Genomic DNA, 19,722 nt, shown 5'->3' with positions numbered 1-19,722 from the left:
CTGGTTGCAACCTATCTGCTCTTGCCCAGGCTAGCAAATCAGATTTTTTTGAGTCATGTCTTACCAATCCTCTCTGGCCTGAGCAGCTTGAACGAGACTGTGGAGGTGCCGAGACCTCCGGACTTGGTGGTGACAATGATCTCTCCCTTGTCGTCTTTGGCAGGACCCACGCGGCACACTATCTTGCTGGCTGACATCCACTCGGCTGTCAGCAGGCAGTTGTGGCCACAGATCGACAGACCTGAGACAGAAGACAGACGGAAAAGGTGAAAAGGGCGAGACGCAGCCACACAGTGACAGCACAAATAAACAGAATGTAGCACCGACACACACAGACAATCTATAACAAGAGGAGCTCGCTCACACAGAATTGGCATCTATCAGCAAGTTTAGTCAAACTGTCACCCTGGGTCAAAGTTCAAGTTGGAGTCATGATGGGTGTGGGTGGCCGTGACCTTCCTTCCTCTCTCACTTAGCTCCTTTGAGCTAACGTGTGTCACTTCAGTGCTAAGTGGCCCATTACTGGAACAATGTGCACTTTGCGCCTACATCTGTCGTCTTCTTTTTAAACCCACTTGAAAACTATTTGGACACTAGAAGACAGACACAGGGATTACTCTGACATTTCCAGCTGAGGGGATTCAGCAAGCCTCATGTGTGTATAATCAAACATCATAAAAGCTTGTGAAGGCTGATCAACAAATAGCCCATAAAACCGTGAATAATATGCCCATTAGAGCCCCATTTCCTGCCTCTGTTCTCTACTGGCCACTTTGTTTGAATACATAAGCACTCACACACATTTGTGCATATCTAATTGTCTAATTCCGGTCCCCAGGGACATTCATGGTCAGAAATAGACCTGTATCACAGACCAGAGCACAGCATGCCAAGCATGGAGCAGTGTGTGAGTCCTCTGGACTCTGGAGTGGAGGAGGAATTGGCGAACATGAGGGAAAATATCAGTATAGAAAAAGTGTGACGTCCAAACACATAACGAGAACAAGATGGAGGTCGCCCATCTGTGTGGCTCTTGAAAACCATAAAAAAGACACACCACCAACAGCTCTATTTTCACATTAATGCGTGTTGATGAGCTCTTGAGTTCCTCAAATGGGTCATCTAAATATTCACCAAATGTGTGAGTTCAGTGTGTTGCAGAGGGAGCTGGCAGAACGACATGAAATTGAATTACATAACAGCAAAATATATCAATATTCTATTTGCTTTGTCTTTTAAAGTGCTCTTTCTGTGTAGAGCACTTCAAACATAACATTTACATGTACAAGAAATTCACAATGGATGCATCTAAATTGAAATGGTCAAACACATTTTGGATTTTTAAATTAATTTTCTTTTGTTTTGTGCCAACACAATTTTTCGTAATTTTATAGAATCAAAACATTTCTTATAACACTTATTTATACATTTATGTAGTAGCCTGGTCAAATTAATAATCACTGCTCATATGTCCTCAAAATGTAACATTCTTCCTCTTCAAAAAGCTTTAGCTTGAGTTTTTTTATTAACTCAATTTATGAAACTGTCATGACAGGAACAGCTGATTAGTAATCAGGCGTCCTGTTCACTTACGGATCATGTAAACAAAAACAAACCTGACACCAGCCTGTTTAAAAAGGGCTCGCTGTGGTTTGTTGATGGATAAGTTCATAAAATCAGTTAATACATCTCAAGTTCCAAAACACTCTACACACTAGACCAGAAATGACATGACAACAAAAGAGTTGTATTTACTCGACGTGAGTGTCTCGAGTGAGCGCCACAGACAATAAAAAACATCATCTGAGAATTAATATTTAGGGTAAAACATATACATGTTAATTCCCTAATGTGTTGGCATCTGTTTGCTGATATAAAAAATATCAATATACTTCATACTTATTATTCATTTACACTCCTACATGCATATTCAGTTAAGAAAGAAAAAAGAAAAAATATCAAGGGCGGCATTGTAAAGGACGAATATGGAAGTCTTCATTCCCCATCAGAATCAATATTGCCGAACAGGTATTTATTTTTAAAAATTAAACAAAGATAGAAATGACAACATTTTACCAAGACAGAGCTGCGAATGTGGTTAGTCATGTGGTTTGAAATGTATTACCAATGAGGTCGGCTGGGCCCGTGCCCAGGTTTTCTCCGCGGATGGTAACTTTGGTCCAAGCCGCACCCTCCTTGGGCGAGATGCCCGTGACCAGCGGGGGCTGACGGGCGCGAGACATGGTGGCCTGAGGCAGACAGGAGCAGCGGGGTGATCAGCACCTGGACGTGGAAAAAGAGAGACAGAGGGAGGCATACATTAGAGGACACCATGACTAACACTCTGCAACCTCCATACACTGACAGCTCGGTTAACACACATGAACATCTAATAATGAAGCAATCCATGCTGAAATGATCCAAGTGTCAATAAATCTGTCTCTACAGAAAATCAACGAAGGGTTTAATAATTAAGCTAATTGTTTCAGTGACTTATTAAAAACAGTTGCTGGTTGTAGACAGAATAAAAAAAAAACAAAAACAGACTTTTTTGTCTGTTTTTCAACTAGTGAAAATAATATCATACAGGCTGAGCACTGCTGTAAGAATGAATGAAGAATTTTCACAAAACACCAGTACGAGTAGCATCTGTGGTGAACAATACCCACCGGGTCTTAAAGAGGGAATAAAAAAATAATGTCAACACAGAGTAAAAGCTGCTCCTTGTTGTACATTTTTTTAAATTCACCAGCCGATATTACTGACAGGACAAACAGATATTTAAGGCTTTAGAACTGACTGCGGACGGCAAAATCCGAGCAGCGTTTGGCTGGCAGATAGTGTTAATTTCCCACCCTGCAGGTCTCCAAACAATGTATGCATTGCAGCAGTTATCTCTCAGATAATAGGAAAAATAGAGAAGGGAGCCAAGAATGAAGGAGCAGACAGAGAGCAGGGAGGAAAGGAAGAATGTAAACCTCACAGCGAAGGATAAATAAACCTGGACTCTCCAATCATTCCACATAAGCCCACACAATACAGTACAGATTATGGTACAAACGAAGGAGCACCCATGCAAATCAGTTCACGTAGGGGCTGAGCAAAGGAACAGAGGGAATCATTCCAAATAAAAAAATGAAAGGATGTATTTCAGCAGCACAGATGTTTGCTAATAAATTACTGCCAGGTCTGAAAAAGGCTGACCAATCTAGACTCCATGAAGCAGCTTGAGCGAAGCTTCCGCCCTTTTGCTCCGCAGCCAAAACACGTTCTCCACAAACAATGCAGGAGTTCACACGGACCGGACCTGCAGCAAGTTCACGGTGGTCACCCTTTGCACAGTTATATGGTCAGTAATTATGGGCAGGCGCGCAGCCGAGGTGCAAGAAGACGTCCAAGAGCCAATGGGGGTGTCAGTATCAAAGGAAATCCAAACTGAACGAGCACATTGATTAGTCTACTTGTTAGAGAGACTTTCCTGTAAAAACTAAATGAGAGGTTTAAGACCTGCAGCAGCCAGTCCAGAGCCACAAACCAGAGCTAGACATTAGATTATTTTAATTGTCATTAAATATATTATATAGCTATAAGAAATTAATTATATACTCTAGAAAATGTTAGAAAATATTGCAAAATGTAAAACACAATTTTCCAGAGAGCAAAGGCACATCTTCACAATGCTAGTTTGGTGTGCACTGCAGTGTAAAACCTAAACATATTCAAGTTTAAAATGATACAAACCAGAGAAAAGCAGATAATCCTCACATTAGAGACGCTGGGACGAGCAGTGTTTGACATTTTGGTTTGATCAGTTACTTGAAGGATTAGTCCGTCTTTTGCTAACCCTGGGGTTGAGACCCCATGTAGTCCTCTGATATGTAAACGTCTCATCAGACTAATGATGGTGTTGTACTTAACTGCAATATATTTTAATATTTCGCTCACCTTATGAATGTACATGGAAAGAACAAAGAATCAGAAATATCTTTCAATGTAATGTCCTCCAGTACAATAACACCACTAACAATCGCCACATGATTGAATTATCACATTTGACAATGCCACCAACAAGTGAATATTATGACCTTTGTTAAGGTAGAATTTCAGCAGAGCTGCCGTGCTGGATTGCAACAGATTATACAGGTGTTGTGTGTATGTAAAGTGGTTACAGGGCGACTGTGGAGTAAAATGTTCTCGTCATTATAATACATGTTAAAAAAGTATCCAATAGCCATTACAAATTTTTAAATTGCTACAGTCATACAACATCAAGGATGTCTCGGGATTAATCAATTACCCACATTATCAGTAATGCATTTTCTAAAAGATAGACTAATTGACAAACAGCGGTTTGTTAGTAACCACATATCCCTCTTAGAACTGAAGCACCACCAGCTCACGGACCAGCGGCCGACGGTTTGCCTCATGGCACTTTGTGAATATCGTAAGGTTTCAGAGCTCAGATTTTTCTTCGTGTCCTTGAACAGTCTGGAAACTGTGAGAATGTATGTTGCTGAACGTATGGCACTTGGCACAACAACAACACAGAAGCACAAAAAGTTGCAGCGGGACGGCGGCGCACGCATTGACCTGGAAACCTCTGAGAGCAGGAACCTTTCTGGGAAACCTTTCTGTCACAGGGGCCCCCTCCGTCGCCTTGACATCCCAGAGTTAACAAGAAAACTCCGACGGGATTTACCTCGTGTTGTTGCTGCGGCCCCCGTGCTTGTCAGAGGAAATGGAGGGGCTATGTATCTGACATGGCGAAGATAAGAGGTTAACAGGCCTAAAACGAGAGCTCGGTATATCCTTCATCAATCCCATATGTTTAGAGTGGGAGCGGCGAGGGGCAGAGGATTGGGATCTTTATTTTGTACAATTCTGATTCTGCTTCCAGGAGTGTTTCTAGCCTATCCCACCCCCCCTCATCTTGGAAATACACGTGCACAAACACACAGATAGCCTGCCCCCACACATACACACACACTCACACACATACACGCTGGGCAGAATGACAGCTCAGCTAGGTTGCGTGCGAGGGGCCCGAGCTGGTGTTGTGTGGTCTGTGTGTATGTGGAAGGATCTGCGGAGAGGTCTGGGCAGTGTGTGTATATGTGTGTATATGAGTGTGTGTGTGTGTGTGTGTGTGTGTGTGTGTGTGTGTGTGTGTGTGTGTGTGTGTGTGTGTGTGTGCGTGTGTGTGTGTGTGGTCTGGGTGTGTGGTCTCTGGCGCGGGCCTGGGGAGAGCCTGCTGACGGCTGGGATGAGAAAAGAGCCGCTGTGTTTACTTTACTCTGGGGGCTGTGCATGGACACGGGAACACTGCCCAGACCCCTCTCTATAACACCAGCGTGCACACACACACAAACACCGACTCACACAGAAACTAACGGGACTCTTGAACAAGTTTCATGTCACACAGCATCACAAATACCCTGTAAACTTACGAACAGAAAGTAGAACTATATACAGGCTGAGCCCTACATGAATGATTTTTTCCTTAAAGTAGCATGAAGAAGAAAACAAAAGAAGAGCTCCAACTGGAAACTTATGAGGTCGGCTGCATTTTTCACGAGACGGAGAAAAGTATTGACCTCAAGGGGGCATCAGAGGATCCCCACAAGATCACAGCACCCTCGTCCAACATGTGTCGAGCCATGCCGGCCTGTGAAGGCTAAATTTAATCAATGACAACACAGAACCAGATTTAGCCCCTTTTCTCTCGCTCGATTCTCTTCCAACCATGATGCAGTTAGTCCCCAGCCCCAACCCCGACCTCTCTGTCTGGTAATATGGCTAAAAAGGCAGGTTTGTTTTCCTTGGAGGCTGACTAACAAACTGCAGGGTTGGCTCTAATCTGTGTGGTAGCTGTGGAAGTCTGAGGCTCGGGGATCTTCTTGCAGCGCTGCTAATAAGTGACAAGCCCTCCTTGGCTTGGTGCTGGAGTATGCAAACACAAAGACTTTTCATTACAGCTCTAAACAAATCTTTTTGTCACATGAAACCATTCAGTTTCCAAACACTGCAGTACACCCCAAAAATGCTCAACGGTCAGGGCAAGGCGGCTATTTCTTCTTCATGAGAAAGACGGACTGCGCTCGGTCCTCCTGTACTTGCTGGTGACTTGACAGCGTCATGTAGACTCTCGGCTCTCAGCTGAGACATGCGAGTGATTTTCTCCTGCTGGGGTTTCGATGGCAGCACACACGAGAAAAGACGACTGACGGAAAAAAATAGTTCAAAAATCACAATAAATTTCATATTGTCTCGTGAAATTCACCAAGCTTGTGATAATGATGATTTGCGGCTCTGATGCATCAAATCAAGTGTTTCTTTTCACTGCTGACCTGTATGATGCACAACAGGTGTTTGTTTTAAGCACACTGTGATTAACCGGCCTGTAGCCAGAAGCATCTACAGTAAACACACGTCTGCATTTTCCATACAGGATTATATCATTTTTAATTGTTTGTAAGTTATGGATCAATTGTTGCTGTAGCTAAGTAATAATAATAAAAAAAAACGTAACTGCAAATAAAGATTAATCTAAACGGTTGAAATTAGTACGACAATATTAAAAAAAATCAGGACAAGTCACTTAGGAAATAAAAGAAGTCATACTGAATGCCTCTAACTGTGTGTCATTGCTGCCATGCACTTCCAACAAAAGTCACATTAACTAATTTTGCAAGAGCTTTAATTACACATTTACTTAGAATCATTATTTGGACGACAGAATTTCAAAGATCTGATTCCATTAAAAGTCGATCAACAATAACATCAAATTATCTAGAACTGAAATAATTAGGTGAATAATCAAATACACAGAAAATGTACAATTTCTAAGTTATTTATAAGGTAAAAATGCCAAACATTTGCTGGTTCAGCTCCTCCAATGTGAGGATTTTCTACTTTTCTCAGTTGTATATCATAAATTGAATATTTCTGGTTTTAAACTGTTGGTCAGACAAAGTAAAACTTTGGGCTCTGAGAAACTGTAATGGTTATTTATCACTACTTTCTGCCATTTTATACAACAATCAACTGATGAATTCAAATAATTAATTAGAAACAATGATATTTGTTGGCATCAGTTATCACCTAACCTTCTCTGAGACTCAGGCCTTATAACTGCAGTGCTTTGCTGTATGTCACAGCCTCTTTTTCTCCAATCTGAACTATCAAACAAAGGGAGGAACGTATACCTAAGACAAAAATCTGGTCCGGATTTAAAGTCTTCCAAACAATGCAACAAAATCAATTACCTCCACTTAGATCACACACAAGTCGTCCAAACTCTGACATTTGGCGAGCTTTTTATTACAATAACTTCTGCACATGAGAAACGCTCTGCGGCACCACGGACATGAGAATCTTATCTACCCGGCCCACCGGATCATGAATAAGGCGTTCATACCTCTGATCATATGCTGCTCTCAGCTCAAAGGTGACTCCCATATGGCAGTGATTGGCAAGTGTGTGTGTGGATGTGTGTGCGCAAGAGAGAGTAATGGGTTTAGGGGGCACAAAGGGACCCATTTAGACAGTTCATCACCCTCACCCCCTCCATCTTCAATCAGAGCAGCGGCTCAGACGCCCCCCGCCCCCCACTAACACCATTTCACTCCGTGCTCCCCAACATTACACAAACACCAGATTCCATCAAAGATCCCCCCGACTCCTGTGAATGGACAGAGCGAGCCAAACATCACCCAGCCTGAGATGAGTGGTCTGATCACAGAGGCTGGGCGCAGCTTTGAACAATCCTCCACAGTGTTCGCTCACACCCCGGCCACCACATGCCTCTACGGTGAGGAGAAGGCGGCGGAGCTGATAGATTACGGTCAATTTTTGCCTATAAGCTGTGTCGTATTTCAAATAGACGGATCATAAATAACGTGGAGTGTGCAGGCTCTGTTTGGAAACACGCTGCGGCCACTGTCCAGTCGCTGAGCTGTTCCACAATGAGTCAGCTTCTCCTGCCTTCAGAGTGTTTCGTGACAGAGAAAGAGGACAGAGCGATCAGATGTGTGCCTCTGGCTCAATATCCGACCATCATGATGTCTGCCCACAGGCTTTGTTATCTTTAGGCCTGTCTGTTTGTTTGTTTGTCAGTCTCAAGCGCTTTTCAGAGTAAGGCCTAACGAAGCGAAGTCCCCAATTTCCCATATAAAAACCCTGGAACAATAAACAGAAATATGAAGTATAGGCTTGCAAATGCAGGAAGATGTTTTCAGAGGATTAAGAGACTGGAGACAGACGGCTTTGCCCAGTGACATGGCGAAACGGAGAGATTTGAACCTTCATGAACCAGGCTGAAGCACTGCTGCCCCAGCTGCTTTACATAAAAACACACCAGCAGCGTGAGAACCATCCTCACAGCACCATCATGAATTAAACTAACACTGCTGCTGACAAGACAAATCAACACTTTCATTTTGGGTTGCGACTAATTAATAATATTTCAATTATCAACAAATCTGCTGATTATTTTTTCTCAAAATTATTTGCTTACAGGGACGTAACTACAAATCAATTATCATCTCAATGAATCGTGAATTGATTGTTCACTAAATGAAGTGTCAGAAAATACTGACAAATGGAAGAACACAAGCTGAAGTCTTCAAACTGCTTGTTTTGTCAGAACACTAGTCCAGAACCCACAAATGTTCAACTTATGATCATAGAAATCTAAAAAAAAATGTAAATCTGTGAGGCCGAAACCAGAGATCTTTCTGCACTGAAGGATTAATGGAATATGAAAATTATGACAGAATAATTTTCTGACAATTGACTCGATTAATAAGAGTCATAAAATCTCAAAAAAATTGTAAAAAGTAATAATATCAGAAAGGTGATGTGTTAAAATGTTCGTTTTGCCGGATGTTTTGTCAGACAAACACTTCAAAACTTAACAGTATTTAATTTACAAGGAAAGCAACAAATCCTCACATCTGAGAATCTGGAACAGCAAATGTTTGGCATCTCTTATAACTACAAGGCATAATCAACTATCCAAATTGTTGTTCTTTATTGTTCTGGAAATTAACTCACTGAATAATCAACTTGGGCAGCAACCAACAATTATTTTACTCATCGAACACTCACAGTGAAAATGCCTGTTCCAGGGAGTAACGTAATGTCTTTGCTTTTGTTTGTTTGGTTTGACTAACAGTCGAGAACCTTTTATATTCAGTTTACTATCACACAGCACAGAAAAAGGAGCAAGTCCTTACAACTGAAGAGGAAACTGACACAGAGGAAAAGTGAGGAAAAGGGTGCTGAAAGGATGAATTGATTATAGATTCATTTTGTGTCAAATTGTGTCACTCTACGATCGGCTATTTGTTTCAGTAAGTCTGATCTTGCAGTAATCTGCACTGAGATGAGTCCATTAGTACTGAGCTTGTCTACTGAGCTGTGCTGTGACCTGTTTTCCCAGCCCAAAGCCCCTCTGTCTGTCTGTCCAGGTCTGACTGGGTCGCAGAATCCACACTGTGAAAAGCAGCGGTCCAGCACGCCTGTCAGCGGGGAGGAGGCTACCAGGTGGGACGGCCTGCAGAGAGCAGACAGGGGTGAGAGAGAAGTGCCGCTTCACAAACAAGGCTCGGCCTGACCCCCGCCGCTCCAGTCACCCCGAAGTCTATGGAGCAGCGGCACTGAGGAAAAGCCTCAAAAAACACAACCCACCGCATTCCACCAAAACAAACAAGCAGGGCCACCCAAATTTTTCAATTAGAGCCCAGAGAGGGGGGCAGGAAACGGATCAGTGTAGCCTTGCCCCCGCCATCCCCCAGCCAAGCAGTGCTGACTTTGGGGAAGAGAAAGCGATGCACAGAGCTCTGCAGGCTGACTCTCACTGAAAGGCTGACGACTTGCTGGCGTGGACGTCGGCACAAATGATGGAGGAGCTCAATGACAACCTACTCCGGTGACATGGCGCATGCCTGCAATCGACCTGTCAATCAGTCACTCTCATTTGCTCTCTTATATAATCATTCAGTTTAACAAGCACACATGGAGAGGTGCTAGAGTGACTGTTTCCCCTGAAAGTCCTATTTAAAGAAAGTATGTTAGAACAATATTCGTCAAAAGTACACAGTATGGATGTGACTTAATGAGGCTGAGCTCAGAGAAGAGTCTATATCAGGGAGGACACAAAGGACACAAACCACAGCTGAAACAGCGCTTTCTTGATTTCTGAGTAACATGGGCTAATACAAAAGAAGCGGAGCTCAGGTTATAACTGAATACTGCAACTGCATGTGGTTTTATAAAAAAGAACTTTTAGGACCAAACACCAGACTTGAAGCTGATTTCATCCTTATTTAAGCAGGAAGTCCTTTGAGATTAAAATCTCTTTTACGAGGGAGACCTGGCCAAGATAGCAGACCATTACAAAGATAGAAAAATTCTAAAATAAAATTTGTTAAGAACAGATAAGGACAGTCAAAAAAAAGATGAAAAAAAAAAAAGACAACAGATACATAAAACTAAATCCATTTTAGGAAATGGCACTCCGTTACATACTTTTTTTATCTGAACTCTCCCAGGGAGACAAGATCCTTCAGCTGTAGTGTGTTATTCCATGACCAGGATGCAGATGCAAGCTCTGAGCAAACTCTGGGCACCTGGCAGAGCAGCCATCCAGAGGAGCGAAAGCCATAACAGCTGTTGGTGAGTGATAGGAGATCACTACGATATGAAGGGCCTTTACCCAGTATGGCTTTGTAAATAAAAATATACTAATAGTCCTTAGGTCTAATGGAAACCAGGAAACAAAATCATAAAGTACACAGTCATGGATTGTGTACAGAACAATGAGTTGGATATAAAACCAAGAGAACTGTGATACACAGAATCGAGGCAGCGAGGAGGAGGAGGAGGAGGAGAGGAGGACGCAGCATTCATAAATGATGTTCTCATGGTCTAGAACACTGAAGAACGTAGCCTGTGCAAGTGTTTTCCCAAGTGCTAAGTTAAAGCAGGCCTAATTTCCAGTTGCTTCACAAGGTTTTCAATGCACTCTGAAAGACAGTCTGTCATCCACCCAAATACCCAAAGATGATGCTCTTTAAAGTGAGCCTCCTCCTCTGGTATGCATGAATGCAAGCCCTCGCTTCAGTTTATGCTACAATCTCATCTGCAGGTTTTAACGACACAATGGAAGGAAAAGTTAAATTAAGTGATTCAAGCAGAAATGCCAAACATGAATTGGTTCTAGCTTCTCAAAGATCTGTTGCTTATTTGCCATACATGACAGAAAACTGGATATCTTCAATATATGGACATTTTTCACAATTTTCTGACAAAAGGATCTATCAAGCAATCCAGAAAATAATCCACAGATCAATCAACGAAAATGATCATTAGTTGCAGCCTTATTGCATGTTTCAATAACAGAAGAGAAGCAACGACTCAACAGAAAACTGCTGGAAACCTTCCAGATGTGGCAATTAGCTGAAATCAGACTTAAAGGCAGCTTTAAACGCAAGAACTATAGTGATATTAATGTCCATCTATATCGATAAGACAAGATGGCTCCTGAAGAGTCAGCAAAACAAGGCAACAAAGTGATGGCAACTGAACAAATAGCTTGTAATCAATTTGCTTAATGAAATGACTGAAACTTAAATATCAACCAATGCTTCGTTATCAACAGGCAGTGAATATTGTTTAACAGTGCGTGTTTTGAAAACCTAACTTACAGTAGTCTAATATTTATTCGTCAGAGTGTTTTCCAGTCGGTGGAGGGATGCCTTCCTGAGTCATATGAGATCATTTGGTGGGATTATTTTTTGCTCATTCCCATCTGTGTACAGCACAGGAAATGTTTCCCAAGTATAAACAAGGTCCAATACATTTTCTTTGTTTTTATAAAGCCCTTCATCATTATTTCTGTCAAAGGAGCGTTAATTACTCTATTTTCATTGGAATGGATTGCACAGTGTTTATAGAGGCTGGGGGAAATATCATACCACCTGGCAATGAGTAACTAGTGCAGACTCTGTTTCAAGTTGTCTCAATCACACCTCTGTAGTTCCTTTGCTTGATGGGAGAGATGTATCCAGCGCTTGGTAGAGGATAGGAAGAGTGTGGGGGCTTTGCTTTGCTTTAGATGTGGAATAGTTGCAGGAGTACCTTCCTTTAAATTACAGTTAAAGGTCTGTAAGTAATCGGGACATAGCTTTTAACAAGACACATTGCTACTAAGTCGATTGTAATTTTTCAGTGCTATGAGCATCACAGACGAGTTTTATACTCTTTGTTATTAATACTACACTGACAGTATGAATGAAACCTGTGACTCGCTATATAGAGACAAGCAAACGACGGAGAAAAGGAGGAAAGACGGAGACGGATATACGCATGCTAATGTTATGAGGCTATTAACAGCAGAGACTACAGATGTAGACGAGTACCGCCTGATGTGGCATTAACGTACCGAAGACACTGACAGCCATCACCAAGTCTTGAAATATGTTCTTCTGCAAAAACCAGCGCACCTTCACCTTTAAAGTGACAGATGTTTTGAGGTTGAATTTCGTTCAGCTAGTCGTGTTTCCGTAACGACAGTGCAAGATGGCATTAGCTATATGGCAGCTGTTTCTATAATGACTAACCATCGTTCCTGCGTCGCACACAGCACACCAAACAACCCATCAGTGATTTAACAGAGAAGGATGCCAGCTTTGTTGACAAAATTGACATCTAACGTTAGCATAGGCTAACTAGCGCTCGCTAGCAAGCCCTTCGTTATGCCGGAAAGGGTGAGCAGAAGGTGTCATTTGTGTTCGTCGTAATCTTACAAACTGCTTACATTATCGCCTGTCCTGACGCCACTACCTTGACTCGACTATAAACATATGACAATAAATATATTAGAGAAATGGTAACTTACAGATTACAGCAGCAGGACTGCAGCGACCGTTTCCTGTATCCTGTAACTACTTCCGCTTTTGTTTCTTTCAGAATAAAATCAAATAAAATTAAATGAAAATAAATGAAAATTAAATAACCACAAGTGATTAGAGTTGCTGATTTGGTTTGTGGCTAATTGTAACTGATTAATTGCATGGTTGAAGTTCTGATATCGATGTAATTCGCCAATATGCTACATTGTCATCTTATTTCGACACATTGTACTCCTGAAAAATACTGACAGTATTACAGTAGTATCACTTCATAATTTTTGCATATTCGGCTTTGACTCATGAATTTCTATGGCCTCAAATAAAATCCAAGAAGAAGAAATTGTAACATATAGAAACTGCCTTTTTTCTGACATATTCTACCCTTTACTGTGTCCTGTGTACAGCCCAGCAGCAGTGTAACGTATTGAAATACATTTACTCAACTAAAGGTTTAGTAATATTATAGTAATATTTCCATTTTTATATTGCTTTACACTTCTACTGAACTACCTTTCTGTGGTAAATATTGTACTTTTTACTCCACTACATCTATGTGATGAGTTGGAGTTATTGCAGTTTAAGATTGTACATACAAAAAAATATGATCCTCTTTTAAGATATCATGTGTTGTTATAGATTAAACTGTCCAACACTTTATAAAGCAGTTAAAATAAGCATGACCTCAAACAGCTGTGTATATGTTAATGCATCAATAACAGTAATAATAATCCAACAGTATGATATATATTATAACAGGACACTGTATGATAATCCTTCTGCTCATATTTGTAATCTCAATTTTAAATGTTGGACTTTTATTTTTGACAGTGTGGTTTTACCTAGTGGTATTGGTAAAGATCTGAATACTTCCTCTATCACTGCAAGCTTGCAGACATCCTGCTGTATACAGCATTATTAACTACCTGAACAAACTAATCCATGATCTGACTGAATTTCTCCATTTAAAAAAAAAAAAAAAAAAAATGCCTTTGACATCATACTGTCCTTTTGATGGTTTGTTAGTTCTGCACCTCGGTCTTTAAGGTCCTTTTCAAGGAGCAATGTGATATATTTATGTGTTATAACAGCATCTAATGAGCAGTTTGATTTATGAATCATTTGTTTTTGCTAAAATGAATGTCAAAACCTAATACAGAAAACAACATTATTAGCTTGTATGCTCCTCTGAAGTGTTGGATGTCCTTAGTGTGAGAATTCTGAGGCCCAATGGGAGCTTTGCTTCTTTCCTCATCTCTCTTTTCACGGTGCATCACTGAGGTATTTCCACTTGTTCTGGGAAAGGCGCAGCATCATTAGAAATGCAACAGAGACCACCCAGGCACACACTAGAACACTGATACCATTACATTTATCTCACCAAATTGTGCAGGGCAGAAAGAATTTCTGTGATAAGGCAAGGCCCAATCCCGGGGGAAACCATATTGTCCAATTAGAGAGGGTAATCTGATAATTGAGGGATCAAACTGTGACTTGGGAGTTTGCACAGATGCTGATGCAACACAGGGGCTGTTTGTCTATATAACCACCAACTTGCAGCAATGATCCTGCAAGATTTTGATCTTAGTCTCAGTGGTACCAGCCTCTGCCACTGAACAAGAACATTAGTAGCATATCACACATACCAGCTAGTGAATCAACAAATGAACAAGTTTTTTTGGTGTGTTATATGTGTCATGTGTTGAGATATTAATGTTATGCACGGAAAAATATTCTAAAATTTACCACTCTCATATCTGCTTTTTAAATACATCTGTGGAGTCAGGAGATGATGAGATAGCTGAGCATAAGGATTTGCTCTGTCCAAAAGTTGCAGAATCCAAATATAAGCATCTGGAAAGCAATAATCAATACATTCACTTTTCATATATTTGCTGAATTTTAGTGAGATTGTAAAGTGTGAAAAAGACAAGTTGCACTTGGAGTGATGCTAGATGAGTTGCTGTGACTTGTTTAAAGTCTTTATGCTCAGCTAAGTTAACTGGCTGCTGCTTGAACTTCATACAGACAGATATGAGAATGGTATCGATCTTCTCATCTACGTCTTTTACTTTAAGCAGCTAGAGGCCTACCTGCTGCTGACAACATTCTCCTTTGGGAGAGGAACATGCCATACATATTGTGTTTTTAAATAGCACAGGCTTTCAGAGCAGGTGTCCCAGGTATGCTCCAGAGGGACAGTGTTGGTTCCTTGATCCTTGCTGTGACCCCCCAACCCTCTGTAATCCACATCCCGTAATGGCACATGCTGCGCTGGCACCATTGCTCATCCCTGAACCCTATTGTTCATTGTTTGTCTTCTCCAGTTTTTTCCCATGGGCCCCTGGCCAGTGAGAGGAAAAGGTCACTGTAAATATTGCACTGAAATCCTCCCTCCCTCCCATAGAGCTCCTGAAGATGGAACAGGCGACCAGTGGGTGAGCACTTCCTTCCTGCACAGGGCATTTCAACTGTATGACATCAAACAAGTATGAATCCCTCAATGTCAAAGATCATTGCAGTGAGATCACATGCTCAATGTTAGCATTACAATAACCTGGGCAGGTCTCAGCTCTTTGTGAAGGACTTCAGATAGCATTACATCTACATTTGTGGCTCCTTGTGTCATCAAAAAGCTGCAATTTATCAAGAAAACTGGAAGTAAAGTAAAAAAAAAAAATCTCTGTTTCCTCATTAGAAGAAACTAAAGCACACCTGCCCCATAGCTGCTCTTTAGTCGGTCTTTGTAACCGTTAAATGGGTGCTAATATATCATTAACTTGTTGGCACGAATCCAATCCAGACTGTGTTTTGCATCTCACAAAATACACAAAATATGGATTCCAAGGGAAATTAAGTGAGCAACCTCTGACCCATGTGTGGCTAATCGCTAGCCTGTAGCACTGCTGTTAATATAAGACAGGGAGATCTCAAATAAACCCTTGATATTTGGGTTTGTTTTGCTTCTGAGTGGCGCTCCATCTCCTGCTGCTCCCCTTTCCCGGAGCAGTCCAGTTCACTGGGCTCACATTTTGGGATCCGGAAATCCAGGCCTGTGCCAGGCTTAGCTTGGAAAAGCATCCAGATGAACACAATGGAGGAGGGAGAGTTAAGGGGAACAGAGAGCCTTTCAGTCTGAGTGCTGACACATTGCTTGACATAGTGGCTGGATAACACGACCATTAAATGGATGAAGAGATAAAGGGGAAAGAACAGGACTGATTTTACAAGAAGGTGGCCAAAAATAATCATACATACATACACCTCAGATGATCTCCCCCAAGACCCTTGAGGGTTAGGTCACCAAAATTACAGTGACCTATTTTCTAACTTGCCTCTTGATGTATGTTGCCATGCAGATGCTGTAACATAAAAAAAAAATATGGTTAAATAAAAACAAGAGTCTACAGCTACGATAGCAGCTCTGTGAGACTGTACTTAGGCACAGGGGTGGAAAGAGCTAAATGCTAATGTCAGCATGTTAACATACAATAACAATGCTAACATACTGATGATTAGCAGGTAATGCTTACCATGTTCGCTGTCTTAGTTTAGAGAGTTAGCGTACTAACATTTGGTAATTTGCTCTAAAAAAACATTCCCAACTGCTGAGGCCAATGAGAATGTCATCAGCTTTGCAGGTATTTGGTACTAAACAATAGCAATGGACAAACTCAAACTGTGACCTGATTGTGGTGCAAGAGGAAAAGTCAGGGGATCGGCAAAGTCATAGATATTGAGATGCATACATAGTATAGACCAAAGTGGTGAACCAACCATCAGCCCAACATTGCCATTCATAGAGCTGTGCCACCAGTGTGGTTCAAAATTAAACCCCAACAAGTCTTCCCAGAAACAATGTCCTTGTTACTGGATAATCCACAGAACATACTGTCAGCAGCTTTCACAGGAAGCAATTCTTCAGAAAGTAGTTCCAATGAAAACTATTTATAGCGTGGTCTGTGGACCAGGACTGCAGCAAGGACCAATGAGGACACAAGCTAGATGTCAATGGTATTATCTTTGGGACTTTGGGAGCTTTAACAACCTCAGAGGACGTTGCATATCCAGTATTTGTGAACTTTTGCCTCATCTTTAAAGCTGTTCCAGTGTTTTCACATTTTCACACGTCAATTTCAGTTAACTTACTGTCATGTGAAAGGAGTCAGTTGTGGTAGCAAACCCATGGAGACTAATCAACCATCCCTCTTAACTCTGCAGCGCGTTTTAGTGTCTTTCAGCGCATTGTTTTGGTTTTAGGGGCTGAAACTTTACTGTTCTGGTTCACCCACACTGCTCTCATCAGCCCCATTTTCAGCCACAGGAGGCATCTGTTTTCAGCAAAAAAAACCTCCAGAAAAACTGTATATACTGTACTGCCTGCCCACCACGATGCCATTTAGCTGCTGAAGAGCCAGATATTTCCCTCAGACATTGATGGAGATTGACTTTATCAAGTGAACACAAACACAACTTCAAATGAATGCTAATGCTTCTTCTACACCACCTGTTGTACTGTTGTAAAAATAAGGAGATTGTGTTATTCCTGACATTGTGCATACCTGAGTGATCTGAAACGGCCATCGTGTGTAGAGAATAAATTTAGAGAAATTTAATTCAGCAGTTTAAGAAATATGAAAAATGTGGTGAACATATATTACTGAAGTTATTGTTGATGTTTTTGATGACTAGTCAAAAATGTCATTGGATGGGTGGGTGGGGTTGCAGTTGGGGAAATTTGGACTCAGTGTTATGACCTCCCTTGTTTTAAAATTGTTGCTATGGCCCTGCTGTGGACGATCCACCCAGTGACAGGGACATTCTTTCTGAGAAGACAAACCTTCAATGTTTTGACCATCCACCAAATTATACAAAAACTATTCAAATGGCCACCTACCACAAGAAGAAATTGAGTGCTTTTCTTTGTGTAATTTGTGTGAAGTTATCCTTTTAGTATTCAGACACAGGGAAGATTGGAAAATTCCCACAGTTAGGTGTAAGAATCTGAAGAAAAAGAGTGGGTGTGAGAGGGTATAAAGGGGCATTTTCCCAAATATGTTTGGACTTTTACCACCCAGGTTACCATAACATGTTCCTTGCCTTCTCATAACACCACTCCTTCGGCCCCCCAGGCCAGACAACAGGCTCCTGTGTCTCAGGAGGCACAGACGGGATTGGCCCTGAGACCTGTGGAGAAACTCTCTCTGGGAAAAAGTAAAATGACTAGAAAGCAAAAGAAGAAATGAAATAAAAAATCCACAAGGGTGTTAAAGATGTAAGCCAGAATGACTTCCTCTGACACTCACTGTCTTCCAAAAAGTTGCTGTGTAACACCGCCTCATGTTTTACTCTTACATGTTCATCGCCCCTTGAATGAGTAACAAGAATTTGAGAGGAAACAGCTTTCATCCACAGGGGCCAGCTGAAGCCATCGATGCATGCTGCAGTGTGTGCTCTGTCTTTGATGAGATGTGACAGGTCGGAGTGTGTTCAGAGCTGTTTGTGTTTATAAGCAGGTGGACTTGGTTACAGCGGGGGTTATTTGTGCGCTGCATGGGCCTGTGCCAATCGCAATCAAGAGGAGAACATAATAAAATCATACACGTATGTTATACGTTCAGGCTCTGCTTTCTGTTGTCAGTGGTCAGATGTTTAGATTTTTTTTTTATTATTGGGCTTATGCTGTCATATTTTCATTAGTAAGACTACATCCTTTCTTGAGACATTGCCACTGTTGCTGCATCACTAAATTGAATTTAAAATCATAGATTATTCTATCAGAATGCATTTTTGTTTTTTGAAAAGATGAGTGGCTTTTTAAGTCCATGCGAACCAGCAGATGTCCTGTTAGTTTTAGGCACCTGACTGTGTCTTTCTTGTCTTTGTTAAATGCTTCCATACTTTTTTTTTGTTGTTGTTATTTTTATCTTTTTATTGTGTTTTGCATTAAGACTTATCTGAAAGAAAATAAGCATATTTCCCTGATGAGAAAATCCATTTTACATTTTGACATATTTTTACTATACAGTAAAACAAAAATTAAGCTTAAGTTTTCAAATATTACATTTTACATGTACATTTTCAAGTTAAATGGAAATTAAATGCTGACAGGAGAGAGGAATGCATGATGGATTTTAAGAAAATGTTATACTTGAAACTTGAAGTAAACCATATAGTAGAGTATAATTGGAAAATAGGAGACCTATTTAAAAATTAGGGGATTAAAGGAGACATCAAGCATTAAAAACACCACATGACACAAAGTGAAAATAACATTTTATCTTATTTTCCACTGTGTGAAAGGAAGAGAGGGTCTTAACTTGAGTGAGCCCTCTAATGCTACACATGGGTTTTCTATCCCATGGATCAGCTCGTAAGGATTTAACACACTCAGGAGGAACTCAATTGCCCTCAGTGAATATTAACTGGACTTAATGTGCAGCATATTGGCTCACAAATGATTTAATATGTCTTCATTTCCTTTGTTAAATCAATGACAGTGAGGATTCAGGCCTTGGCTGGCAGCCTTGCAGCGTCCTCAGGATTTTCCCTCTTTCCGTGCAAGTACTAGCAGGAAAAGAACAATTATGGCTACAGCCCAGAAGGGGGCGCCCAAGAATGTCATTTCTCAACTTGGCCTTGTTTTCTGAGGCGGAGAGCAGCAGATGTACAGTGGATGAGAGATGAAAAGACAAACACAGAAAGGTTTGTTCAAAAGGTTAAAGATGATGGAAATTTAAATGATGGACCAGAGTTAACTTAGAAGAACTCTATCCTGTATTTCCATTTACTGCAGAAATAATCTGCACAA

General features: G+C 41.1%; 1 protein-coding gene across 2 annotated transcripts in view; it reads right to left on the bottom strand.

Annotated features, from left to right (window-relative positions):
* The window catches only part of exoc2 (exocyst complex component 2), a 47,385-nt gene extending 34,416 nt beyond the window's left edge, over nt 1-12,969 (bottom strand). For both annotated transcript variants that reach the window (XM_070961054.1, XM_070961055.1), the window contains exons 1-3: nt 12,902-12,969; nt 2,126-2,283; nt 65-241 (exon numbers count right to left, since the gene is read on the bottom strand). In XM_070961054.1, coding sequence (XP_070817155.1) covers nt 65-241; nt 2,126-2,243 — 295 coding nt within the window. In that variant the 5' untranslated portion in view covers nt 2,244-2,283; nt 12,902-12,969. The remainder of the gene's footprint in view (nt 1-64; nt 242-2,125; nt 2,284-12,901) is intronic.
* Between the last annotated feature and the right edge of the window lie 6,753 nt (nt 12,970-19,722).

This window comes from Chaetodon trifascialis, chromosome 4 (assembly GCF_039877785.1).
Source record: "Chaetodon trifascialis isolate fChaTrf1 chromosome 4, fChaTrf1.hap1, whole genome shotgun sequence".
Classification (NCBI taxonomy): domain Eukaryota; kingdom Metazoa; phylum Chordata; class Actinopteri; order Chaetodontiformes; family Chaetodontidae; genus Chaetodon; species Chaetodon trifascialis.
Note: the sequence above shows the minus strand (reverse complement) of the source record. Positions and strands in the feature narration are given on the sequence as shown.